Source organism: Pseudonaja textilis, chromosome 16, assembly GCF_049901715.1.
Source record: "Pseudonaja textilis isolate UNSWEBS1 chromosome 16, rPseTex1.2, whole genome shotgun sequence".
NCBI classification, from domain to species: Eukaryota; Metazoa; Chordata; class Lepidosauria; order Squamata; family Elapidae; genus Pseudonaja; species Pseudonaja textilis.
Genome location: NC_142005.1, coordinates 10,405,851 through 10,431,764, shown reverse-complemented (window position 1 = coordinate 10,431,764; position 25,914 = coordinate 10,405,851). Strand labels below are relative to the sequence as shown.

Below are 25,914 nucleotides of genomic sequence, written 5' to 3'. Positions count from 1 at the left end.
GGCCAATTTCGCCCAGGAGAGTCAGGCACTGGCCAAATACTGTATGAGAGAATCTCGCTGCTAGCAGCCTCGGACGGCAGAACCAAGTGACAAAAGAGCCTTCAATTTTGGGCATGGAATTGACTTAAGAATGGGAAACAGGGCCTAGGACTGGCGATCGGGCTAGGATGCAACCAGGATCCAGGATGTCCAGAGATTATCAGTCCTCCAGGTCATGATTGTCCCAAAGGTGCTCTTCCAAAGGCAACTGGACTTTCTTGGTTTCTTCCCCTGAAAAGCTTATCCAAGAAGCTTCTTCAGTTCTTCGTTGAAGAACTGAACGTCACTGAAGAAGCTTCTTGGATGGGAAGTAGAATGTTTTCAGGGGAAGAAACCAAGAAAGTCCAGTTGCCTTTGGAAAAGCACCTTTGAGGCAGGATCCAGGGTCTTAGGGGAGGCCTGCTTTGTCGCCTTTATTTCCCACCTTAGAGTGAGCAAAGCCAGGAGGCTGGTGACTGTTAATGCTTTTAGCCATGCCCTCCTCAGCTTCCTTGAAGACAGGCTCTAGAAAGCTGGCCAAGACTTAAAAGTGCCACCTAACTTGTAAACTGGCTGAGCACATTTAACTTCGAACCCTCTGTGTTCAAGCTTTGTTCAGCTGTATTTCTGCGGCTGCTTCCCTTTGGATTGGCCAAAGACAGGTTCCCTGGGGGAGGTCAAAATAATTCTGCTGCTTCCAGAGAGTTGCTATAAGGTGCAAAAGTCCAGTGAGCAAAGCAATGGGTCTTCTGTTGACGCCATTAGCTGACCTGGGTTAGTTTTAAGAGGCTGAGTGTTTTTCTTAATGTGTTGTGGGAATGCAGCCTGGGTTCACATTAGCTGAAGGGGGAAGCTATACCAAAGTGTGCGAATTGAAAACCTTGGAATTGGAAGAGAACCAAGGAAAAAGCCGCCTGGAAGTTGGGAGAAATCCCAGGGCAATGTTAGGCTTGCTTGGTGGGACCAGGCCATGCGGCATGTAGACTGGAGTTGGGCATGAATGCATGCCCAAAGCCCTTGACTGCCCTCTGCAGATTTGGGGGCTTGTGGGTGGGAAGAAGCAAAGGGCTCCTTTTTAGAGGTTGATGGCAAATGGGGTTCAAGGCAAGGATTGTTAATGGGGCACGGGGGAAAGTCGCCGAGGGGCTTCCTTTTGTCTATGTTGCCGGGTGGGGGTGGATGAGAAGTGAGGCCTTGTGGCTGTGCCTTGAGATGCTGAGTTGGGATTTGTGATGGAGGCGCTTTCGGAATTGCTTGGCTGTGACTTGGCTCGCCGAGTTTTCGTGATTGCTACCAGTCCAGGACTGCAATGTAATTAGCTTGATTTTTGTGTAATCCCTGGCTCAAATATGTGATGTGTGAGTGGGAAGACCTAGCAGACTCCAACCACATTGTCCTTTTTCTCTTGCACCATCTCCTTGGATTGTGTGAATGGATTCGTAATGCCAACAGGATCTCTGCTTCATGTCAAGGCTATCATTCTTGGGTCTGCTGGTGCAAGTTAGCTCTGCGTTCTTTCCCCCCCTAGTTTTATTGACTTGTCTCCCTCATATTAAAGGCATCCGGTTATTACTTGGTTTTATGCCCATTTGCGATTACCAGTTTACAGTGAATAAGGGAAGGAAGGTGCTGTTTTGATGGTTTCTAGTTGTGTCACTTTGCAAAGGTCCATTGAAGGAACTCTGCTGGTCAACTCTTGTGACCAGGAGTAAACTGGCGACTCAGTGGATGGACTGATTCACCTCACTGATTTTGTTTTCTTCTCTTATTTATCCATTTATTTAGAAAATCCTTTGGGCATCTAAGGCCTGGGCCCCAAGAATGCCATTGTAATGCCCCATTCTGCAGGGAAAGCCCTGTTGATCCCCCAGCAGGTAGTTGGCAAGATCCCAAGGGAAGGCACTTTAGCGTAAATAAGTTAAAAGCACATTCGGGGCTGCGTTGAGGGAGTCACAAATTGCCTAAAAATACATTTGTGGGGTTTTTTTTGGAGGGTGGGGGACGGGAGAGCGGTCGCTATCGCTCCAAACGAAGCCGGAACTTTCGTTTCCTCCGGTTTTTGTTTCAGGAGGGGAAAGAAAACAACGGCGTCCCTTCTTCCGGGGCTGGCGTGCGCGAGAGCCTATTGGCCGGCCGCGCAAACCAATCCGCGCTCTCTTCCTCTTCGCGCCGCTTGGGCCACGCCCACCCGCTCCCTGGCTTCGCGTGTCCGGGTCGCCCCGGGTGTGTTTTTTTTGCACGTGGGAACGCGGGTTGGGGACGCGGGTTCCCCAAAAGATGCGGCTCCTTCGCGTCTGGAAGAAGATCTGGGCGAGGAGGGGCGGCCCACGCCGACAATACACGGTCTGCTGCCTTTCTTGTACTTCGGGGCGTCTCGGCTCTTTTGCCTGTTAGAGATTCAAGGGCGTCTCTCGGGTCGCTGCTTAGCCCCCCGCCCCCCCCGCCCGCCCGCCCTCACCTGCTTCTTTTAGGAGGTGGCAGGCGGGCATTCAACCGGGAAGGCTGGCCGTGCAGGCTGCTCGGATGTTGAAGTGCCGCTCCGTGCTTGTGCGCGCAGGCTGCGGGCTGCCCAGGAAGGCAGGTTTTCGGAGGGAGGGTTGGCAGTTGGCAGCTTCCCGTCTTATCCCGGTGTTGTGCCCGGTTCGCCTCTCCGTCCTCTGAGCGCCGCTGTATCTCTCTGTCTTCCCCGCCCCGGAGTCTAACGGTGCTGCTCTCTCCTTCCCTCCTCAGACAGCGGCTCTTCCGTCCCAAGTTGCCGAGCGCCTGGCGTTATACCAGCGGCTGAAGGCCGCGGCAGACGAGCGCCAAGCCGAGCAAAGCCTCCGGGGGAAGCGCCCAATCTTGGTTTCCTTGCCAGGCGGCCGAAGCGTCGAGTGCGAATCCTGGACGACCACCCCTTATCGGCTGGCCTTGCAAATCAGGTGACTCCTAAGCCCCCCAAGCAGCTCTTTGCAAAACGTTTCCTAAAAATAGTCACACACACACACCCCCCCCCCCATACTTTTTTCTCATGGAGAGACATTTATTGATTGCAGGAAAATGTGTGTTTGTTTTTTTAATGGTTCATTGATCAAAATGAGTCTAAACTCTCTTTTGTCCCCCAGCCAGAGTCTGGCGGAGACCGTGGTAACGGCACGGGTGAACGGAGGCCTTTATGACTTGGATCGTCCTCTGGAGGGTGACGCCACTGTGGAATTTTTGGGGTTTGATTCTCAGGCCGGGCAAGAGGTGAGGAGCAAGGAAGGGGCACATTTCTTTGGGAAAGAGGAAAGTGGGTGGGGGTTGCAGGCTCGGCCTTCAGTTGGCAGCGCTTCAGTCCATCAAGGGCACCTCCCCCCCAAGAAGAGTGGGGTCCTTTTCCAGCTGAGCTCAGAGGGACAAGAAAGGGGTCAGGGGCCTCCGTTAGATGAAGGTCCCCCATCGTTTCCCCCAGTGTCCTTCCATGCCTCTCTCTTGGCAAGGAAGGGCTCAGCAGGCCGACTCTGCTCAGGGCCCCCAGGGAGGCTGGGACCCAACCCTCTCCCCGAATGTCTCCCCAGCTGTTCTGGCATTCCAGCGCCCACCTCCTGGGCGAGGCTGCTGAGCGCTTCTATGGTGCCCTGTTGTGCCACGGGCCCAGCACCGAGCAGGGCTTCTTCTATGACCTGTATTTGGACGAGGATCGGTAGGTGGTAACCCAGGTGGGGGTTTTGTCAGGACGTTAATGGCCCGGGGGTGGGGGGGAGGTGGGGTCGCTCTGCTCCCTGCGTTCGAGGAGATGTTTTTGCTGTGTTTTCTACACTGAGCAGGGGCTGGTCTGGATGGCCTCAGGGGTCCCTTCCGGTTGCAGGGTTCTGTCAATAAAAAGAACGGACGTTGCATAATCCCTGCTCCTTTGCCGTAGCTGCAGGGTGAACTTGACGTGACAAAGTGGGCCAGGGCTTTCCGTCACGTCAGTGCCCCCATTGAGCAGATTCTGGCTCGGGGACCCCTCCGCTGCCCCTCCACTGGGGCTGCTCACCTCGGTGAGGGAGCCTGTCGTGCTCCTAACGCCCACTGGGTGTCCTCGCAGGCTGTGCTGTGAGGTGGTTGGGATCTCTCACTTGATTGGGTGGAAGGGCCCGGCAGGTGGCAGCATTGGTGGAGCTAACTTGGAAGGGAGACCACCAGGACATCCCCAAGCGGTAGGCCAGCTCAAGAGGCCACACAAAGACCCTGGCAAAGAGTGGGAGGAACTCTGCCCTTGGTGGCTCCCTTTCCCTCAATGCCCCCAGTTTTATTACAACCCCTCATCCCCGAATCTTCCCATCCCAGGAAGGTGTCCAGCAAAGACCTCCCTGACCTGGAAGAGCTCTGCAAAGCGACCGTCGCAGCCCAGATCCCTTTTGAACGGCTGGAGGTTTCCCGAGAGGATCTGCTGGAGCTCTTTAAGGTAGGACGACACCGGGATCCCTTCAGTCCGGGGTCCCTCCGAGGCTCCAGGTGTGGAAAAGAAAGGCAGCCCCCGGTCCCCTTTCGATGGGTGTTGGCAGAAGTCAAGCTCTGCATTCGCCCCTTTTCTTTTTGGATCCAAGATGGAGGTTCTGGGTCCAACCGCCCAGCGAGGCAGTTCTGCCCATTTGGGGGGGGGGGGGGGGGTCAGAATGCGGCATCTCTGCCCCCCCGTGGGAGCCCTTTTCTGCTTTAACGGGGGGCTTCCAAGTGCTTGACGGTGCCAACGGCCGCTGCTTCCCAGCCCAAATTTTGATCCCGCAAATTAACCCGTCTGGGGAGAGAAACAGGTTGCTCAAGGCTCTGGCGGCTGACACATTTTTCTTTGAAACGGGAACAAAGCCGCCACAGGATGTGAGGAGGCCTCGAGGTCTGGAAGAGCAGCTTCCTCAAGCAATTCTTAGTCACGGTGCCCATGTTGAGCCTCTGTGGTCAGGAGCAGTATACCCAGTTGCCGCAGAGCTGGCTGGCTGTTTGGGGAAACAGGAAGCCGGGCGAAAAGGGCCGGTGACCTGAACAGGCAGGATTGTTTACCACCAAAACAGCTTGGCTGCCAAGGGTTACGCACAGATGAGCCAGCATTTTGCACGGGCGTCGCAATTCTATTTACTTGTTCTTTTTCTTTTTTTACTAATCATCCAAAACTTGTGCTTGGGATGACCGGCAGTAATAAAAATAGATACCAAATTATCTCAGAGGGAAGGCAAACCTGTAATTAAGGCACAATCAAAAACAACACAGCCGTTAACTTTAACCTACTTCGGCAGCCGAAATGACCTAATTTTAAAAGTTTGTGTGAATCCCACAACCAAGAGAGCAACCGAGAAAGATCGGGCCTCACCTCTCGTGGCAGGGAGTTCCGAAGCCCCTGGAAACCTTTTGCGAGACTTTGAAGTGGAGCGAGGGGGATAACTCGGGTTTATTTCAGTGTCTCTGGTTTTTCCAAAGTGGGAAAAATTCCCTTAAGAAGCAGCATTTTTTAGGCTGTTTGGATCATTTTTAGACAATTTAGAAGCCAGATTTTCCCCAGAACGAGGCGTTCTTCTTTAAACTTGGGGAAGGGTTGATATTTACTCCAGCCACGTTTACCCTGGACTTTGGCCTCCAGCCGCTTGCCCATCTTGGGAGCTGCGGCTTGGTTCTCAGCTCCGAAGGGAGTCGAGGTTGCAAGGAGGAAGGGGCTGGGCAGCATGGCCTGAAGAGGGAACGGGGGCAGAGGAGCTGGACTTCGAGGGGGTGGAGAGGATTTCTGTTCCACCCTTCATAAAATGAATTAATGGGGAGGGGGTGCAGGGGGTCTCCCCAGATGTCTGGGTCCTTCAGCCGCCCAGGTGGAGATTGGTTCCTCTTCCTGCCTTTCAGCACAACCGATTCAAACTGGATATCATCAGACGGCGGGTGAAGTCTCGGACTGCCACCGTGTACAGGTGACCCTGAGGCAGGTGGGGAGGGGTGGGGGTGGCTGCCCAGTGGCCCCCTGCCCAGATCTACAGCCCCAGAGGGGTTCCCCGGGCCTCTTCGGTCTACGTTCGGCTTCTTTTCTGGATTGGCTCGCTTGCTGGAGTTACCTACGGACCAGACCACGCTGCAACCTCGCTCTGGATATCTGGAGACACCCCGGCATACACTTTAGCGAACGCTGCCAGGGTGTCACGTACTCACGAGGGCTAGAAACCTGAGCAGGGTTCAGGTGGCTTAAGTTACAGAGACGGCTGTAATTCTCCTGAGGTTTGCAGGGGTGGCGTTTATTGCAAGACGCCTTCCAGGAGCCCAGCCAGCCTGCCTCCCGCGTGCCCTGATCCTGCTTCCCCTTTTCTGCGTGTAGATGTGGGACGCTAGTCGACCTCTGCCAGGGCCCCCACCTCCGGCACAGCGGGGAGATCCGAGCCCTGAAGCTCCTCAAGGTTTGTGCCCCCCCAACGAAAGGATCCGAGTGGTTCTCCATCCCGTGCCGGGCAGGCGGTTCCAGGCCTTTCCGGCCGCAAAGAGCATTTAGGGTACAAGCGTAAAAGTCGCCAGGTGGCCAGTGGGTTGTGGAAAAAAGCCCGGAGAGCTTCAGCTGCCAGTCAACTTTACAATGCTTCATATGCGTTTCGTTGCACAGTCCAGGAGTCTCCGAACTGGGCCAGTTTAAGGTGGTGGACTTCAACTCCCAGAACTCCCCGACTGGTTATGCACGGACGGCTGGGGGATTCTGGGAGTTGAAGTCCACCAGGCTTACAAGGGCCGAGTTTGGAGCCCCCTGGTTTACTCGAGAGCAGCCCCTGGCGGTGGCCAAGAGGCAGGATTCGCCCTCTGCAGTCTGTGTAGCCTCTTGTCTCCAGTGGCTCTCCCTGTCCTGGAGCAGAACGATGGGAATTGTAGTCTCTCCGATTGAGGCTGGGCCTTTCCCCATCCTCCCTGGAGAATGGGGCACTCGGGGGTCCGTGCCGTGGGGGGCTCGCTGGTGAAGCTGGGGGGGGCGGGCAGGCCCCTAGCCGAACTGGCACAGCCCCCCAGGAGTGCCCTTCCTTTGCAGAACGCTGCCACCTCCTGGCAAGGAGGCCCCTCCGGAGAGCCCCTGCAGCGCATCTATGGCATCTCCTTCCCCAGCGCCCGGCAGCTGGCCGCCTGGGAGGAGGCCCAGGAGGAGGCTGCCCGGCGGGACCACCGGCGTATCGGAATGGTGGGTCTGCGTACAGCAGTCCTCGTGCGCCTCTTGGACACCCCCCCCCCCCCGGGGTGGTTTTGCCCAGCATCCCCATTCCCACGCAGCGGAAATCTTGGGAGAATGGCTCTTCCGACCCCCTGGACTAGAAACTTGGGAGTGGCGCCTTCAGACGGAAAGGGAGATGCGTCCCAAAGCAAGCGGCTCTCCCCGTCTGGGTGCTTGCGGGGGTTGAATTTAGGGTGAAATGGAGAGGAGGGGGCGCAACCTGCTTAGCGGGGGTCTGTCCTTGCCCGCTGCCTGGTGGGGGGGGGCGTGAATTGGGGAATCGGACCCTCCCAGGCCACCTGCTCCGTCTTTCGGATTCCTCGCCAGGACCAGGAACTTTTCTTTTTCCACCCGCTGAGTCCCGGGAGCTGCTTCTTCCTCCCCAAAGGGACCCACATCTACACGACCCTCGTGGACTTCATCAAGGTCGGTGTCTCTCGTGTTGTGTGTCGGTGGGGGGGGGGGTGGGGGCACTGCGGTGGGGATCCGGGCAGGTTCTCCCCCCGTCCGTCGTCGCAGGCGTGGCTGGAAGCGGGGTGCGCTATTCGCGCACACGCAGGGGCCGCCGCTCAAACCGGCGCGTCTGTCTGCAGAGCGAGTACCTCAAGCGCGGCTTCTCCGAAGTCGTCACCCCCAACATTTTCAACGCGAAGCTCTGGGAAACCTCCGGCCACTGGGAGCATTACGGCGAGAACATGTTCTCCTTCCCGGTGGAAGGCCAGACGTTCGCCCTCAAGCCCATGAATTGTCCCGGCCACTGGTGAGGGGGAGCTTTTTTGGGGGGGGGCGGGAATTTAGGATCCACTTGCGGACCCAGATCCCTGGATTTGGGGGTGGCGAAGGGGGCTCCTCCTGGGAGCTGAGATCTCGCCCTGTGCCTGCCAGCCTCATGTTCGGCCACCGCCCCGATCCTGGCGGGAGCTGCCCTGCGGCTGGCTGACTTCGGGGTCCTCCACCGCAATGAGTCCTCGGGTCTCTGACGGGGCTGACGCGGGTCCGGCGCTTCCAGCAGGATGACGCCCACATCTTCTGCTCCATTGATCAGGTGGGGAGGCTGGCCGGGGGGTGCCAGCATGGCTGAACCGAGAGCTTTACGCTGCCGTGCCGTGCTGAGCAGCGCAGGGCGGGGGCCTGCTTGGGAGGGGCCTGACCCCCCTCTTTCCAATTCAGCTGCAGGGGGAGATCAGAGGCTGCCTGGACTTCCTGCAGGCCGTTTACTCCGTCTTTGGGTTCACCTTCCGCTTCTTCCTCTCCACCCGCCCTGAACACTTTCTCGGGGACCCCCCGCTCTGGGATCAGGCCGAGCAGGTGAGAATGGGGCCCCCAGCCGGGGCAGAGAGCCAGGGTGTGGGGGAGGGGGGGCCTTGGAGCGCCTCTACCTCCCCGTCCTGCTGCCAGGAGGCGAAGGTGCCCCCGGGAGGCTGGCACAGCCGCTCTGCAGGCAGGCCTCTCGCCTCTCCAGGGGGGACCTCTTGCTCAGCCAGGACGGGGGAGCCTCTCCGCTTCCCTGCTGACCCCCCCCGACACCCCCGGCGGGACCAAGGCGGCCTCCCTGCTGGGGGTGCGGTGGGGGGCTGACGGCTCCCCTTTTTCCTCCCAGCTGCTGGAAAAAAGCCTCCGGGAGTTTGGGCAGCCGTGGGAACTCAACCCCGGGGACGGCGCCTTCTACGGGCCCAAGGTCAGTCAGGGCTGGTCAGCCTGCCGGAAGGGCTTGGGACAGAGTCTGGAAAGGGAGGGGTTCCTCGAGGTCATTTAGCCCAGCCCCCAGGGTACGTGAGAGATGTTTTGGCGGGTGGCTTTCAGGGCTGGGGAAAGGGCAGCCCAAATGCTCCCCCCCCCCCTGGCTTTTGTGGGGGGGTGTTACGAACGGGAAGCTGCCCTTCTCGCTGCAGCCGGCCGGCCCTCCTTCCGCCATCCGAGGCCCTTTGGGACGGGCTCCGGAGAAGGCTGCTTCAGGCATGAATCACCGTCCTGGACTGTTCGTGTTTTGGGCGTGGTGCCCCCAGGCCTGCTCTGCCTCCCCCTCCCCCCCTGCGGCTTTATGGGGTGACTCTGAGTGACCTCAGCCTTGTAAACCCAGCCGGAAGGGCAGCAAAGGCCCCCTGGGCCGGCCGGCCGGCACCTCTGAGCCCGCCCACCTTCCTCTGCGTCCTGCGGAAGGGCCAGGAACCCCGTGATCCCCCTCAGGGCTGCTGGCCCCTTGGATGCCCCCCCACACGCAGCCCCCGAATTGCAAGGGCGCTGGTGCCAAGCCAGTCCCCTGCCCGGGGGAGGGGGAGGTGCGGTTCAGGAGCCACGCCCTTTGAAGGAAGTCGGGGGCCCCTGAGTTGGGGCGAAGGCCCAGTGGACTTCTCCAGCCGGCAGGTCCTTTGACCCCCCTGGGCCGAGCGGCCCTGATCCTGCCCCCAGGCCAACTTTCATTATTCTCTCTGCCGCCGTGAGAGAAAACGGTCCTCCTGGGCTGGGCTGCCCGTCCGATGCCCCAAGGCCGCCTCCCGTCTCGGCCGGCTTAGCAGCCGCAGGGTTTAGGAACCGAAGGGCCCGATCCCCTGGGGGGAGAAACCTCTCGGTGGGCTTTCTCCGCCTGGAGCTCCCCGGCTCCCCGTGGCTTTGGGGCTGCTCGCAGGGGGTGTCCGCGGGGGGCTGAGTCTCTCCCTGCTGGGCCTTTGCCCGTCTCTGCAGGTGGACATTCAGATCCAGGACGCTCTGGGGCGGTACCACCAGTGTGCCACCATCCAGCTGGACTTCCAGATGCCGCTTCGCTTCGACCTCTCCTACAAGGGGTGAGGGACCCCCTCCCTTGCAAGGCCCGGACTGGCACAACCTGGGAGCCCCTTCCTAACCCCCCTTCCCCCCCCCGGCCGGAAAGCGGCTCTTGGTTGCTCGGCAGAAGAGTTGGGGAGCCCTCCTGGCGCTGAGGCTCTCCTCTCTGCAGCAGCCCCCGACTCAAACCGCCCCTCCCTCTTTTTTCTGACTCCCATAACTTTGGCTACCCCCCCACCCCCGCCCTCCCCCCCAAAAAGCCAAGTCGCGTAGGGCTGGCATTCCAGGTAAGGCTTGTCTCCAGACAGGTAGACTTGGGTAGAAAATGGCCCTTTTGGGCTGTGGGGGCTTCCTCCTTTTTGGAGGAAAAAACACCCCCGTGATCCAAACGTCAGCCTCCCGCAGGCAATCCGGCCGTGACCGCAGAGGCCCTTCGTGTGACGCAGGCAGACGGCCAAGGCGCTTCCGTCATTTCCCCTTTTCCCTTCCCTCGGCTGAGGCCCCCTCACCGTCTCTCCCCCCCCCGGGGAAGAGAAACCGCCAAGCAGGAATGCTGGGGAGGGGAGGGCAGAGACGGAGGAGCCAGAGTGAATGGGGGGGGTCCGGTGCCAGAGCCAGAAGCCCCCAAACGGGCCCAAAGTGGCTCTTCCAGTCGGCCATTTTGGGCCACACCTGTCCTCAGCCCCCCAAGGCAAGGTTCCTGTCTGTCCCCCCCTTTCCAGCCTCTCTAGGGCTGGCTGTGCCCCCCCAAAAGTCCCAGCCCTGCCCTCGTCTCTCCCCTGCAGAAGGGACGGCGGGGCCCCGAGAGGCCGGTCATGATCCACCGGGCAGTGCTGGGCTCCGTGGAGAGGATGCTGGCCATCTTGGCCGAGAACTACGGGGGCAAATGGTGAGTTGGGGGCTTCCCGCTTGCCCCCCCACCCCAATTTCTGCTGAGTGGGGGGGGGGCTCAAAAGGGGGGTCTCCCCCAAGGGGGCAGGGATTAAACTCTGCTCCCAGCTAGGAGGAAGGGGGCCCACCAGGCTCTGGCTGGCTGCAGGGGCCTGCAGGGGCGGTGGGTTTGGGGGCTGCCGGGGTGGGGTGGGCTGGGGGTGTCTGGGCCAAGCCGTGCGCTCTGCTCCCCTCCCCCAGGCCCTTCTGGCTGTCCCCCTCCCAAATCATGGTGATTCCAGTGGGCCCCGATGCAGAGGAGTACGCTGGCGAGGTGAGAGCCGAGCCCCCCCAATGGCTGGGCAGGGAATTGGGGGTGGGGGATGGAAATCCCGGGGAGAAAGGCTGAAATGGGGCTGGGGGAACCTTCAGGCCTCAGGATCAACTTGGGGGTGTGCGGGAAATGCCCCCCCCATTTGGCAGGCAAGCTGAGAACCAACCCCCCCTAGATTTGGGCACTTGCCCCCGTGACTCCCAGCACAAGAGCAGCGGGGGGGGGGGGCGACAGCTGAACCGGCCTTGCTGGCCTCTCCTCCGGGCAGGTCCACCGGATCTTCCGCCAGGCGGGGTTCCAGGCAGACCTGGATGCCGATTCAGGAGAGACCCTCAACCGGAAGATCCGAAAAGCCCAGTTGGCCCAGTACAACTTCCAGTTTGGTATGTTGGCGACGCCCGGGACGGGATGCGAGGGGTGTGCGGGTGGGGGGGAACCGGGCTGAGCTACACGGAGCCAGGAGAAGGGGGAGGGGGCCGCCAGAACACTGGAGGGGACCCGATCTCCCATGTTGCTGGCCCAAAGGACCCGCCAGGCGATCCCAGGCAGGGATCCCCCCTCTCGGTCACTTCGGCTCGGCTGGGCAGGGAGGGAGGCAGGCAGAGGGGCGATTGGGGCAACGGGCCGGGGAGGGGGGGCTGTTTGGGGGCCAGGCTGCTTCAGGGCTCCCTCCCCCCCCCCACAGTGGTTGGCCGGAAGGAGGTGACCCACCGCACCGTGAACGTCCGCAGCCGCGACAACCACCGTCACGGCGAGAGAGATTTGCACCAGGTGCAGCTCCGGCTGCGGGAACTCCAGGAGACGCGGGTCAGAAACGCGGAGGAGGTCTTCTGAGCCAAGGGCAGGCGGGGCCTCCGCAGGGCTGCCGGGCCTAGTCCTCACCGAGGAGCGCCAAGGCTGAGAAGGGCTCAGGATGCCTCCCTCCCTCCCTCCCTTGGTGGGCAGCACAACTTCCTGGAGTGCCTGGCATGACCTGGGCAGAGTCGCCTGCAGGAGGCCGTTACCTGGGCCTTCTCCCTCTGGAGGTCTTGGGACGCTCTGGGACTCTGGGCCCTCCCCGACCTTCCCTGGAGGTCGGCCTGGCTGTATTTGGGGGAGGGGGTGCAAAGGCCCCTCCTGGCCAAGGAAGGCAGCCCCTCCCCCGCCCCCGGGGATCCTTGGATGCCCCTGCTGATAAGGGCTGCCCCCCACACACACAAGGCCCCAGGACCGAGGCAGAGGAAGCTCGGGGGGGGTCCTTCCCCCAGCTGACTCAGGAGCTGCCCCCCCAGCCCCACTTGAGAGCCGGAAATGCTCCCCCGATGCAGAGGAGGGAGGCTGGGGGTGTGTGTGTGCAATTGAAGCTTCCGTGTGACCCTTCCGCTCTCAGAAAAATGCGTGGCACACCTGTGAATGCTCTGTGGAAGGGAACCTCCACCTTCCGAGGCAGTCTACCTCTGTGTACCGGGAAGGCTCTGCTTTCTGGAACAGGATGTGCCAGCCAGATTGGAGCCGGGCCTTGGTGACGTCTCCAGGTTCCCGAAAAGAGTTTGGCCCCCAGAGGTGACTCAGGTGTGCCGGGACCCAGGCGTGGCTCTTCCCATCGGAGGTCGGAAACAGACCTGAGCGAGACCGACCACCGCTGCTGCACTGGGGGTGGCAGCCCCTCCCTCAGGGCTCCCTAACCCTCCGTGGGGGGCACAGCACTTTGAGTCCCCCAAAACAGCAGAATGAAATAAACCACCTTCAACCTGCGCTGGGCTAATCCGCTTCTTTAATGCGGAGGGGGGGGGGTTGCGTGTGAGACCTGCCCTTCGTAATTTGTACAGGGAGCACCTGGGTAAGGCCAGCGCCACTCTGCCCATGCTCAGGGGCCTGCTCCTGTTGCTGTGGACTCCGGCGCTCTCCTGCCTGCCAAGTGGTGGCACCAAATGCAGAAGGCTCGTCCTTCGCCCCCTGAGCCGGGCAGGGACCCTCGCCTGGTTCTCCTTTGGGGACCTCGTGCCGGGAAGCCTCCCCGGCAGACCCCCACCCCCCCGGCCTTCACCCTTCCTTTGGGGGAGGGGCTGCCCCAGATTTCCAAAGCAGAGGGCGGGGGGAGGCGGGGGGCACGGGGCCAAAGCCACCCCCTACCGGCCCGTTTCCATTGCCCCTTTTTCCCCTCGGGGTCCTGGCAGGAACGGAGCTGCCGCCTTCGCCCGTCTTGTGGCTTTGCAGAGGGGAGGGGCCTTTCTGGATGGGGGGTGTCATTTCCCTAACTGGGTGCTTGTTTCTCAAGGAGTGACGTGTCCCTGCAATGTTTGCCTTTCATAACTGCTCCCCCGTCCCCCCCTCAGCTGCTTTCCAGGGAGTCCGGCGGCTCATGTGAGCAAAGAGTGAGCGGGCGGCCCTGTTGCAACGCAGCCCTCCTCCCTGGCGGGGGCATCGGGCTGGGCTCTCTTGGGCAATCGGCCCCCGACACCCACGCACCCACCTGCTCTCCTCCCCGTGGCTTTCTGCTAAAAACAATGAGGACCTGAGCCTTGAAAATTCCACTCCTCTGAGAAAGCCTTCCTTCCTTCTTCCCTTTTGACTTTCTCTCTCTCTCTCTCTCTCTCTCTCTCTCTCTCCTCTTTCTCCCCACTTTCAAAGCAGGCCTTCCCCATTAAGGCCAGCCCTCCCCCCGGGATTTTCCCGGCTGAATTCTAGCGGAGGGGGGACAAGGGGGGAGCAGGCTTGGCCTCTGCTGCACGTCCCAAACCCACCCAGGGACAATGACGGCTTTGTTTCTTCCTGGCGTTGTTACTCATCCTGGCACGGAGGTGCTGAGCTCTCTTGAGCCTCGGTGGCTCTTACGACACACGGCCCTCCGTGGGACAGGAGGCCGGGCTGCTCCAGACCTCGGGCTGCACGTTCCGGCCGAGGATGAGGAGGAGCAGGTGCCCTTCATTTTTCCCCAATAAACTTTGGCGGAGATCTGCGCTGGCAGAATCCCTGGGTGCCCCGGGGACATTCCTGGCAGGCTGTTCTCCAGCCACTTGACCGGGAAGGATGCAGGGACCCCCAGCTGCTTCTCTGGGGCCACGGAGGGCAGCCGTTCCGCTGCCCCACAGCCTCGGGGGGCCCTGGTGAGTCCAGGAAGGCCCAGCCAAGGGGGAGGCCTGCTGGAAGAAGGCTTTAAAAGTTTGACCTCTGAGCATGTGTAGAATTCATTTTTCTACCCCAGACTGACCACTGGCCTACATGCATCAGATACTGAGGTTTTACCCTAACCCCAAAAGATCCCTTCCCTAATGAGCTGCAGTTTTGGCTGGACTTGAGCTAAACAATTCACAAAGAAGTGAGGAATTGTTTTTTCCTGAAATGCCGATTTTAATCTCCCTTTTGTAATCAGCAGAAGGGGGGGGGTGCTGATTGCTTCAGGCCACTTTCCCACCAAGATCCCCCCACCCAATTTTTGATTCATTTTTGGACATCCCATAGATGGGTGTCTGCCTCCTGCTGGGGTCTTCAGTTCACTTCCAAACCATAAAACCGAATCATAAGGCCAAAGGCAGAGAAAGGAGAAATCCAGTTTTAAGACTCTAAATTAAACATAGTGGGGACATTGCAACACTCTCAAGTGGAAGAGTAAAACCACCTCTTTGTTTCCTGAGTTACGGCTCGCCCTGACTTCCAGGTACTTCTTCAGCCCTTCCAAAATTAGCCCCCTCTTAAGTTTTGAGAAAAAGCCAAGAGCCGGATACTTTCCCACAGTTTAACTGTTGCCGTTTGTTTGCTTTCAAGTCACTCCACTATTACAAATCACAAAAATACGTGATTAACAAGTGGCAGAGGTACGTCACTGTGTTTTGCTGTCAGTCTTCACCCTAATCCCTCCGAAACCACTTTGGTCTGGGAGGTTTCGGGGGCTGGTTGTGGAGAAGCCTTCGGCCCTGGGAGCCCCGCGGTGGCTTTGGATCCGCTGACTGCGGCCCTTCTGACTGCGGTCACACGTCTCCCTTCGCCCACGCAGGCCGCACATGCTCTCAGGCAAAGGCCCACCGGTTGGGGGTCAGGGTTCGGGGGGGGGGAACGAAACCCACCCGGTTGAGCAAGTGACTGTGGTTTCAGCTGACAGCATTTCAAAACTCAACATCTGGAAGGGCGATGACCCCACTTCTCCGACCCCCCCCCTAGAATTCTTCAGCCTGGCACGCCAATTTTAAAAATGTTGCCAAGGAAACATCACGATTTGCTCCAGGTCCCCCCCCAGGAGTGAAACACTGACCGAAGCCCCAAAAATGTTGATTAGAAGGGCTGGCACTCAAAAGGAGTAACTGGTCACTCAGCCTCTACATCAGCCGCCTAAAAGTGTCCCATCTGAAGAGATTTCTACTGACCTATTATTATAGAAAACGTGTACTACGTAGCCCATCAGGTTCTTCACCCAATTCCCTGCACCCTTAGCCTGGGAGAGTGTGCCTATTCCCACAATTTAGGGGTCATTGCAGCCCAGCAAACTCTGGGTTACCAGAGTTAACCATCTGGTTGAAAAGAGGCCTCACTTGGTGAGACCCCCGAGAGGCGCGGCCCTGGGACAGACAGACCCCTTCCAAACAGGGCAATGTTGGGGTTGTCCCCACAGGAGACACCGGGCCAGGGGAAGCTCTTCCAGCCTGCTCTGATCCGGCCCAAGAGGCCCCCTCCCCACCCGCCCCCTTTTCTGGACTTCGGGGTTTCTCCGGCTCCGCTTCTACCGCGTGCAACGACTGCGCCAGCCGGCAGCCCAGATCGAGGGAATCTACCCCGGGATGGGCTCCTTCCGATGGCCCGGTTGCCTTTTCGGAGCCCCCGCGCTGCGTGCTCGGAGCTGGGGGGCTGGAGGGGGCGGCTACGGAGGGGGCTTCTGGGGGCGCCATCCCCAGGCAAAGGGGCAGAGATAAACGCGGGGGCGGGGGGGTCCCTATCCATCAGCTGGAGCCCGGCCTTGCCTCCCCCGCCCCGCCCCGGATTGGGCAATGCCCCGCTGGGGTGTCACAACCGACGCCGGGTGTGGTTTTCTGCCGCCACTTCTTCTTTTTTCTTGCCCTGTAAGCGGATTCGGGGGTGCGGAGAAGGGGAGAAGGGAGGGGGCGCGGTCTCCCCCCCTCCAACGAGGCTGCTCCGGGCCCGGCCCGGCTGGGGCGGGTCCTGCCCTGCGTGGAGGCGGCGTCTCCGCCGAGCGCCCGGGGATAAAAGGGCCGGAGCCGCGGCGGCAGCCATCCAGCCCCGAGCGAGCAAGAAGCACCGGAGCGATGACCGCGATGAGCCCCTCTGGCTCTGCCTCTGCTGCCTGGCCGCTTGGCCCGCCTGGACACGCTCGGAGAGCCAGGCCACGCCGCCAGGTAGGACCCGCTCCGGGGAGCGGCCAGAGGGAAGGGCGGGAGGAGGGGGGGTCCTGGCCGGGGACTCGCCTCCTGAGGAGCCCCCGGGCCGGGGGGACAGAGAGGGAGGGGGCTGCCCGGGAGGGGCCCTTCTGGGCGGGCAGCCCCCCCAACCCTTCCCAAGGACAGCCCGCTGTCTGTCGGCCGGAGGGAGGGAGGGGGGTCCGGGCGAAAGGTCCCAGGGCGCAGCGCCGCCCCCCCCCCCGGCCCTCTCCTCCCGGCCCGCTTGGGTGGCCTGAAACCAGCTGGTTCCGCTCGGGCCGGGTTCCAGGCCCCGGGGCTGCCGCTGGGGGGGCCGAGAGCGCGACTCCTCCCAACCCGGAGCCGCCCCGCTCGGTGCCCTGAAGTTTGCTCCGGTCCCCGCTTGCTGGCTCTTGCGAGGTGCCCCGAGGGGAAAAGCGAAGGGAAAACCTCCGTTTGTGCGGTCGGGTATCGGAGCCGAAGGGTTTGGCCGGGGGACTTCAGGGCGCCTGGAAATGTCCCAGCCTCCTGGAAAGGGGGCGAGGCTTCTGCTGGCCCAGGACCGGCTCGGCGGTGGGGAAGGGCGGCTGCGGCGGGGCCTTCCTGGGGCTCAAGGGAAGGAGGGTCCCGGCGTCGCCCCAGAGGTTGCCCCTCCAGAGGGAGCACTGGGGGCGGGAGTCCAGGGACGGGGCACCTTTCGGTGGGGGGAGGCTGGGGGTCTGTCCCCGTGCAGAAGAGGGGAGGCTACCCAGGGCGACTTGGGTGGATGGAGGAGAGCAAGAGGGAGTTCACTCAAGGGACCCCCCCCCCCACAATGGCAACTGCCAGACCTGCCATTTGAGGAGCCCCTGCAGGGGGAGGGAAGGAGCGCAGTGGGCACCGGCCCGGCCCTTCCTCCCGGTGCCCGATGGCCTCCAGCTGCGTGATGGAGAAAGGAAGCCAAAGAGGCCCATCCGGGGAAGGTGGGCCAGGAAAACGGTTCCCCCCTTGGGCTGCTGGCTCCTTCCCCCCCCCCAAAAAAAAACCCCAGGGTCAGCTCTGCCAAGAGGCCGGGCCAAGAACCGCGGAGTAGTTGCAAGTGTGATGATTTGGGCCGAGGTGCTGTGTCATTCCTGGGAAGCCTCATCGTGACTAATCCCTTCAGGTGCAAATTAAGTTGGCCTAGCTAGTTTGCTTCCGCCTGAATCTCTCTCTGCCTTTTGGGGTGGGAATTTGGGGCTGAAGCGGCCGAGGGGGGGGCAGTGGGCGTGGCTCAGCCCAAGGCAGCAGTAGCGCTTTCCCTGTCTCCATGGCTGCTGCTCACCACACATCCCATCATCCATAACTCAGCACTGGGGAGGGGGCTGCTTCTGTTCTCCTGGGGGGCGTCTTCCAGCCTGAAAGCCCCGCTTCCACTAAAAGCGCATGAAACAAACCACAACCAAGCCCCGGTTTAGTGCAGGTTATGTGTTTGATTGGACCACCCTATGCTTGACCAACGGCTGGCTCAGCCTGTTGTTCAGCCAGGTGTGAGTTCACTGGGAAAGCACAGCTAAACAAACCATGGCTTATCAGCAGCAGAGGTGTGTTTCTGGGCCCAATCCACGGTTAACCTCCTCTTCCTCCTCCCTCCTCCTCCTCCTCTCCCAGCCAATGGAGACGATCAGCCTCCACCAGCGCAGTTCCCGGCCGACATCTCCCAACACGACGTCCTTCCCGATGTGATTTCCCGGGAGTTTCTGTTGCAGAAGATCCAGGAAAGCCTACAAGACGGTGAGGAGGCTGCTGAGGAGGTGCAGGGAGGCCCTGGGGGGTCTTAGAGGACAGCCGGACCCAAACCCCCACCCTGCAGGAGCGCCACTGCTTGGAGCGAGCTAAGCCCAACATCCTCAAGGCTCACCAAGGGCCTCATTCTGCAGGGAGCTTGGTGTCTCCCCCACAACAACAGGAGTGGCTGAAAGACCTGTGGGGGGCAGGGAAGCAAAGGAACCAACTAAAGAGCAAAAAATGAATAAATAAAAGCAAAGAAAAATGAGGTCCAGAGGAGAGAAATCTTCTTGGGTGCAGCCAGCTTGTTCGGTGCTTGTCTGAACCCAGCCAGCATAGTAACCCCTCCCCTCTTTCCTCCCCATTTAGGGCAACAGCTGCCCATTCTGGTCCACGGGGAGCCCCAGTCGGTGCCCCTGCAGCCCAGAGGGAGGGGCCGCCACTGCAAGGAGGTGGGCTGCACCCGTAAGCCCCCTTTCTACAAGCTGGAAGAATTCCCACCAGGCCGCCCCTCCCTCAGCAACCTGGGGTCCCTCTGCTCTGCGGGGCGGACGAAGCCCAGCTACGGGCCCTGGAACCTGCCCCAGACCAGCTTCAGCCACCTCTCGCGCCAGGGGGAGGCCCTGAACCAGCTGGAGCGCCAGTTCACCCGCTGCTGCCAGCTGGCCGAGGACCAGAAGCTGCCCTGTGCCTCCAACGAGGTGAGTCTTCCCTGCACCTCTGGGTGCCTTTGTGCCTTCGGGTCACTTCAGCAACGCCCTGCAGGGTCTCCGTTCAGCCAGGCTCAACCCAAACTCTCCTGGCCAGGTGTGGAAGCGACTGGAAACTTTGCTCTCAAAAAAGACAGTCCCTGGGTGACTCCGGAGTCCTGCAGCTCATCCCTTCTCCACCAAATAAATTTTAAATAACGGCCGGTTCAGTTGGATTGCACTTCCTCCTGTTCACCCCCCCTCCCCCATCTCGGAGGAAGGGCCACATCCATCCAGCAGTCTCACCTGGAAGGCCGAACCGAGTGGGCCGCTGTGCATATTGCGAGGTCAAGTTTTGCAAGCCAGCTAGGCTGGGTCTCTGGTGCTGAGTTTACACACACCCTTATCGTTCTGCAGAAGGTCTAATTAAAAAACCCACAAAGTGTTTACCTGTTTACCTGGGCTGTGAAACCGGCTGGATTTGGTTCTGGGTGGCTCAGCAATTCTGGGAGTTGAAGTCCACAGGTTGGAAAGGAGACCTAGTTGCCCCCCTTTGGCTTAGCTTCCTGCTTGGCCTTTTGTCCTCCGCACCTTTTAAGGCAGATCCTTCCTGGTCCTTCGCACAGGGGGAGCTAATCCCTTTTCCTTGTTTCTCTCCCCCTCCCCCCCTCCCCTCTTCCAGTGGGAAAAGTGCCTGGCCCGGTATTGCAGGCAGGAGTTTTCGACCAAGACTCTGCCCTTCCACTGCTGCCGTGAGGGTGCCCGCGAGGACCGTCTCAATTGCTTCGCCAGACAAGCGCCCTTCCCCAAGTACGAGGGCGAGGGGGAATGGCTGGACCTGGCCAACCTCACCACCCCCATCCTGGACTCCATTTGCAGCCAAACATCAAGCCAGGACAAGCAGTGAGTCTCTCTCACCCACATCCTAGAGTCTGCTTGGATGGGGGTTTGGGGGGTTGGGCTAGATGACCTACAAGGTCCCTTCCAACTCTGTTAATCTGTAAAATGTTGGCCGGTTGGGTTGGAGCTGCCGGGAAGAGGTTCTATCTCCCCTTGGGAGTATTTAGGAGGGCCTTCTCTGAAGCTCTCCCTCTTCACGTGGGCTGGGCTCTTCTGGCAGGGAGTGATGGAGGTGGTAGTCCAAGCCATCTGGCAGGCAGCCTGTGGAGTAAGAGTGCTGCACCCTGGTGCCATTTACGCCAACCGGTTAGGATACCAATAGAAGTTTGTACAGCTGGCAGATTTTCAGGAGCCCCCCAAAGAGCCCTTCAAACACCCGTGTGTGTGTGTGTGTGTGTGTGTGTGTGTGTGTGTGTGTGTGTGTGTGTAATGGGTTGTGGTGCGTGGGTTCCTATAAATTACAGCAATTAAATGCAAGAGGTCAGATTTGCCCTCTTGTGGCTGCCATGTGAAATGCACCTATGCACTAAGCCAGCATGTTTAGCCTCCAAAATCGGTTTGGGAGATTTGAGGGGCTGCAGATCTCTGCCCCCACCACCTCTCCTGGCTTTCCCGAGCCCCGAGTGTGACATTCCTCCTTTTGTGCCGCTCTCCAGGAAGCTCAGCCCAGCTTTGGTCCAGAACATCACAGAGTCCTGCTGCAAACTGCCAGAGAGCGAACGGGCCCTCTGCGCCCAAGGAGTGGTGAGTGTCCCATCTGGAGGGGGAGGGGCTCTTCTCATATCTTCTCCCCGCCCCCCAGGGAGGGCTGGGCTCCCAAGACCCTGTTTCCACCCCAAGTGAGTTGATCCGGAACCCTTGAGTGCGATCAGAAGCGATGAAGGGACGCAGCTGCTTTCAAAGGGCCGGACGTGAAGGAGTTCGGTTTGGCCCCTCAATCCTCTCCTCTTTTTCTTCTCCTTCTCCTCCTCCCCCAGAAATCGCAGTTCATCACCGCTTTCTGCAGCTCCCAAAGGCGCAGCTGGAAGGACCCCCAGAAGTGCTGTGCCCACACAGAGGAAGCCGCCCGCAGCGACTGCTTCGACCGCAGCTACCTGGGACACGTCTCCCTCCTCCGCAGGCAGGAGGAGGAGGAGGAAGAGGCGGAGGAGGTGATGGAAGAAATCGTGCTTCCCACCCAGGCGGCCCCTTGAACCCTCCCGGGGCCTGATCCTGCCCCCCCACCAGCCCATCTCTGCCTCTCCTTCCCTCTGGCTGGCTCCCTCCCCGAATCTGGGGGTGGGACCAGGAACCTTCTCACCCCACCCCCCACTGACTTTATGATCCAAGAGGGCCTCCCTGGAGACCCTCCTTCCACGCACTTTACCGCCTTGACAGAAGCCGCAGGCTGGTCGCAGCCAGCTGAGCTTGGGGGGGGGGGGGATTCTGCAGCTCCTTCTTGGCTTGGCTGAGAGCACTTGGGGGTGATTCTAGGCAACTGGGGGGATAGAAAAGGGGGCTCTGTGCCCCACAGACCTCCCCTGGCTTGGCGGTGGCTGCCCCTCAACTGTGGGCTGCTCCAGACCCTGGAGGCCTCTCTGGCCCGTATGGGCCCCTGCAGAAGGATTGGCCGTCGCTTGTCTGCTCCATCTGAAGGGATCCACTGGCCTTTAGGATCCAGCTTTGGGGGCCAGGAATGGAAGCCCCGCGGATTGGAGAAAGGATTTGGGCTGAGCTTCCAAACTGCAGCCCCCTCCCCACCGGGCCTGCAGGCCTCCCTAACACAGAAGGGCCTGGCCGCCCCCGAATGGTGCTTGCCGGCTCCGAAGGTAGCAGTTGGCATCTTGCTCTTCCCAGCTGCATTTCTGCCTGGTGACCAATCCTAAACTCTCTGCTTGTCACAAATGCCTTGGGAGGGAGGGAGGGGATGACTTGGCCTCATGCCAGAGGCAAAGGGTCCGACAAATAAACCACGTTTTGGAAAAAGAATCCAACTTTGTCCTGTTGTGTTCTTCAAGCTCCTTGGGGCAGACTCGGACCCCGTTCTCCCAAAGGGAGCCAGAAATGGGGGGCCGGGGGGGGCTCGTCCTTGGTGGTTGGGCATCCAAACGCAGCTCAGGGGGCAGGTGACGTATGGGGCCCCCCAGGATCCATCTGTGTGTGTGTGTGTGGGGGGGAATTCCAGGGCATTTCACCGAGCAAGAAACGAAGATCCCTTCAGGATCTCACGAGATCCTCACTCTCCGCCCGCTGTGCTCAGGGGTGGGTGGGTGGGGGGACGCTGGCAGCTGCCCTCCAGTCGGGGGGCCTTTTAACCCTCCCCCCTTCCACTGGTCCGGCTGCAAGGTGCCCCGGGGTAATGAAAGCGGCTTTGGGGCCTGAGGGCGCAGGGAAAGGGGGGCCCTTGTGTGGTGTGTGGGTGGGTGGTCTTGGTTGAAAGGGAGGGGAAGGGCCCAGTTTTTTAAAAAGATGCTTTCTGGTGAGACTGCTCCCCCCACGGTGTTTTCACCGCCATGAAGGGCAAAAATGGGCCACGGAGGTTCCTTCACCTGCCCTGGTGCTACTTGAGGATCTTCACACACACACACCCCCCCCGTCTTACCTGGACCTGAGGGTCCTGCAGCCACCAACCTCCCTTCACCCGATGTATTTAGCAGCAGCGTCTTCTCTGGCATCCGTGGGCACCTGGCTGTATCTGTGGCCAACCGGTTAGGGGTCAACTTGGCACCTTTGGGGCAAGGAGGAGGGCCGGAGATGGACCTCAGCCCCCAATTTTCGCCCCAGCGAGGAACAGCCTTCCAGCCTCTTTGGATTAAGAGGCGAGCTCGGTGCTCCACGTTGAGAGCCAGGGGGTGGGGTGGGGGGTTTGGAACGGGGGGGCTGCTGTCTTTTGGCTTCACCCTTCCTGCTCCTGGCGCTACAAACGTCTGCCCACAGATTGGAGAGTTTCGTGCCCCCCTCCCTCTGCCAAGAAAGGGCTCCCTTGGATTTGTGCTGGGAAGGGTCTGCCCCAAACGGTGGTCATGCACAGCCTCTCCTGGAGACACCCCCCCCACCCCAAAATCTGGCTCGTCCACATGTGTGCTCAGCAAGGAGTCTTGGCTGCCTGTTGCTTGGCCTCCCTTTCCAGGAGACGTGGCTTGGAAGCTGCTCAAATGGGGCTCTGGTTTTTGTGTGTTTTTCCAAGAAGGATCTTCTGAATTTGGGAGGGGGGCAGCAGAGCCCCCTCAGGGCAGCCCTGGCTGGCCACTGCCTCCCTCTGGGCGCCCTTAAGACGGAGGGTCATCGGCCATCGACCGCTAGAGGCAGGGAGGCTCCCGGTTGGACCCCAGGACCCTCAAAGCGGGAGGGGGCGGCTTTTAAACGCCTGGATTTGTGGGTGGGGAACAATGTTCTGGCCCCACAGCATGGAAAATGCAAGTGATCTTGGGGGCGCAGCCAACACTGTGTGGACTGAAGATACTGGCAGAAGAACATAGGATCCCATATTGTTCTCCGTTTCCTGTGTGTTCCGCCATCAGAATCGAGTCACTAAATGGAAGAAATGCCTCCGGCCATTAAAGTTATCCTAGATGCTCTGATCCTTGCTTGTTCAGGCTTCCTGGGCGCCTCGTATTTACTGATAGTTGCTTTAAGAACCATTATGCAGCAGCAACATTTCAAAATTTCACACAGAAATATCCCTGCCCGGAGACAGCTACTTGTTGGCTACAAAAGAGAAGCGTTTTGCGGCAAGCAATTGATAACCTTTGAAGCAATAATCCCAGGAAGATTTAAATGTTCATCCAGCGGTATTATAAATCACGCAGCGTTGGGTAACAAGATGAGACGTTATGAAATAGATTAATTGATGTTGTGATAGTCTATTTTAAGGAGCCAAACTCAGGCAGTTAAAAATAGTAGGATTAATTCCCCCCCCCCCATTTGTTCTGATAGATGGCAAACTGACAATGGATTTTTTTTTTTAAGGGCTTTCGAGCAGACACAGTGAGGGACAAGCCGAGTTCAGTTTGTCATTTTGATTTAGCTGGGAAACTTAATGTTCGCATCATAGATAAAAGCCATGAAACAGAGTTTTGAAATGAGGCGGGTGGGGTTTCACAGGGGGAAGAGGGACTTTAAAAATACAGTGGTGGATGGGCAAATCTTCCTCGGTTTAAAATAACGCTGCAGGGGCATGCGTGAAAGTGAAAATTAGGCCTCTGCATTGTTGGTGGTGGGTGGTTTATTTAACGGGCTCTTTTTCATCTTATTGTAAGTTGAAAAGTTCTTAGAAGATGAAACTGTTAGGAAGACCACAGTTGTTTTAAGCTTGTCTGTGCGAACCTGCAGACTGAACGTGGTTTCCATTCAGGGATTTAAAATGTGATTTTTAAAAATATTTTCTGGGCTATTTAGTTGTTTGGGTTCCTTAGCTGCACCATGTGGTACAGTCAGGGCACCAGTGATGGAGCGAAGGGTGGTGGAATAGGAGAGAAAAGCTGGTTTTGCCTTCTGCCCCTCCCTTGCACCGAGATTTGGAGAGTGAGCCCCCCAGCCCACCCACTTGTTTACACGGGCCATCCACACACACCCTCTGCCCCCCCCGCTCCCCGAACGGCCTCTCTGCTGGGCTTGGCTTGAGAGGTGTAGCATTCACTTGCACAAAGTTTTTCCATTTTAGACGGGTCACACCACTGTGTCTGCCAGGTCACGATGGATGGAAAGGTGGAGGGGAGGGTTTTTTCCCCCAGGCGAGCTGCTAATCTCCCCACCCCACCCCAGTTCTGGCTGCCAAAGGAACAGAGGCCGTGCAATGTTCGCCTTGTGTGTCCCTGTTTGTGTGCTGGTGACTTTCAAAGTGGCCCGTTGGAGTTCTTCTCTGAACCACAAGGCGCCCCCGGGGTTCTGGCGTTGCCAAGCCAGGCCAAAGGGATCTTGTCCGGGGAATGGAACGGCTGTCCTCATGGCCCTTGGAGAAACTCAGCTGCGTGGGTTGCTCTGGTCCTGGAGAAGCCATGGCTTGTTTAAACCCAGGGAAGAGGAAATGGCCTTTTTGGCAGCTGGGATTTGGCTGACCAACAAGGAAAAACCTCAGCAACACGAGAAAGTGTTTGAATCGATACGCCCGGGAAATATTTACAGTTGCAAACATTTACAGAATAAAAAACGCCACATACACTTATAAAATCCGAAACTATAAAGCTAGGAGCCTTGCTGGTTTTATTTGGCTGTTAAGATGTATTTGATTTCCTTTCCTGTTCTGGTTACTGGACCTGAAGGTCTAGGGTTGACCGCTGGAAAGGACGCAGGGCAAAGAGAGAAGTGCCTTTGTGAATTCAGTTGTGCTTGTGGTCAGGTTGTGGGCTGTTGTTTTTCTGAGGTTGCTTTTAACAACCAGAGAGTTTGAGAGGATAAAAAATACCCCAAAAGAAGCTAAACCAGCAACGGACATAATTTAAACCAGCCTGAAAGAGGCAATTTGCAATTTAACAAACATTCTAGAATAACAGAACCTCAACCTCACAATTGCTCTGTTAAATCAAAGGTTGCATTTCTACTAAATGTAAATATTAGATCTAATAAATCTGTAGCTGTCTGCAGAAAGAAGCAGGAAAAAACCAGATGTTTAATTTCATCTGGCAATCAGGAATGCACTTCTCGTTTACTTTTATTTTCTGGAATTGCTAACCAAAGTGATTTAGCCACCATAAAAAATTGAAATAAAACTTTTAAGAAGGCGCCTGTTCTTTTTTGATCTTACTCTCTTTAATTTCCTCTTATTGCAGAAAGGGCGCCCTGAGCAGTGAAAATGGGGTGGGGGGGGGAAGGGCTGTTTGTTGTTATCAGGACAAAAAAACAGCAACCAGTCCAGCAACGTGGAAAATTACACATTTTATTCTTGTTCCTTTTTAAGGGGATGTTTTCAATGAACTGTTTATGCCTTGAAAGAATTTCCTTTCCTAGAAAGGGAAGAGAGAGAAATTAGACCAAAAACCAGGGAACTGGCCTGAAAAATTCAAAGAAATCCAAGGAAAAGGAAAGAAATTCAAAGAAAAGTGGGGGAAAGAGGAAAAGAAATAAAAACATTTGAGATTGAGGGCCCAGTGTTTCCCCCTACAAGCTTCTGGCTTGGTGCCAAAGGGA

General features: G+C 58.6%; 2 protein-coding genes across 2 annotated transcripts; both read left to right on the top strand.

Annotated features, from left to right (window-relative positions):
• The first annotated feature begins 2,181 nt into the window (after positions 1-2,181).
• Positions 2,182-12,883, top strand: LOC113449258 (threonine--tRNA ligase 1, cytoplasmic-like). Its single transcript, XM_026720284.2, is given in 22 exon segments — positions 2,182-2,361; positions 2,749-2,939; positions 3,123-3,246; positions 3,558-3,682; positions 4,312-4,429; positions 5,851-5,915; positions 6,314-6,392; positions 7,007-7,153; positions 7,511-7,609; positions 7,777-7,943; positions 8,069-8,082; positions 8,085-8,108; positions 8,111-8,155; positions 8,158-8,228; positions 8,354-8,491; positions 8,784-8,861; positions 9,866-9,966; positions 10,732-10,742; positions 10,745-10,835; positions 11,078-11,150; positions 11,419-11,533; positions 11,836-12,883. Coding segments are annotated over 22 exon segments (2,091 nt in total). The 5' UTR covers positions 2,182-2,295; the 3' UTR covers positions 11,985-12,883.
• Positions 12,884-15,714: 2,831 nt separating this feature from the next.
• ECM1 (extracellular matrix protein 1) lies at positions 15,715-21,777 on the top strand. The gene is made up of 6 exons (XM_026720285.2): positions 15,715-16,474; positions 18,104-18,226; positions 18,590-18,921; positions 19,592-19,812; positions 20,466-20,553; positions 20,787-21,777. Exons 1-6 carry the CDS (start codon positions 15,715-15,717, stop codon positions 21,000-21,002), a joined length of 1,740 nt encoding a protein of 579 aa, XP_026576070.2. The 3' UTR covers positions 21,003-21,777.
• Positions 21,778-25,914: the final 4,137 nt, after the last annotated feature.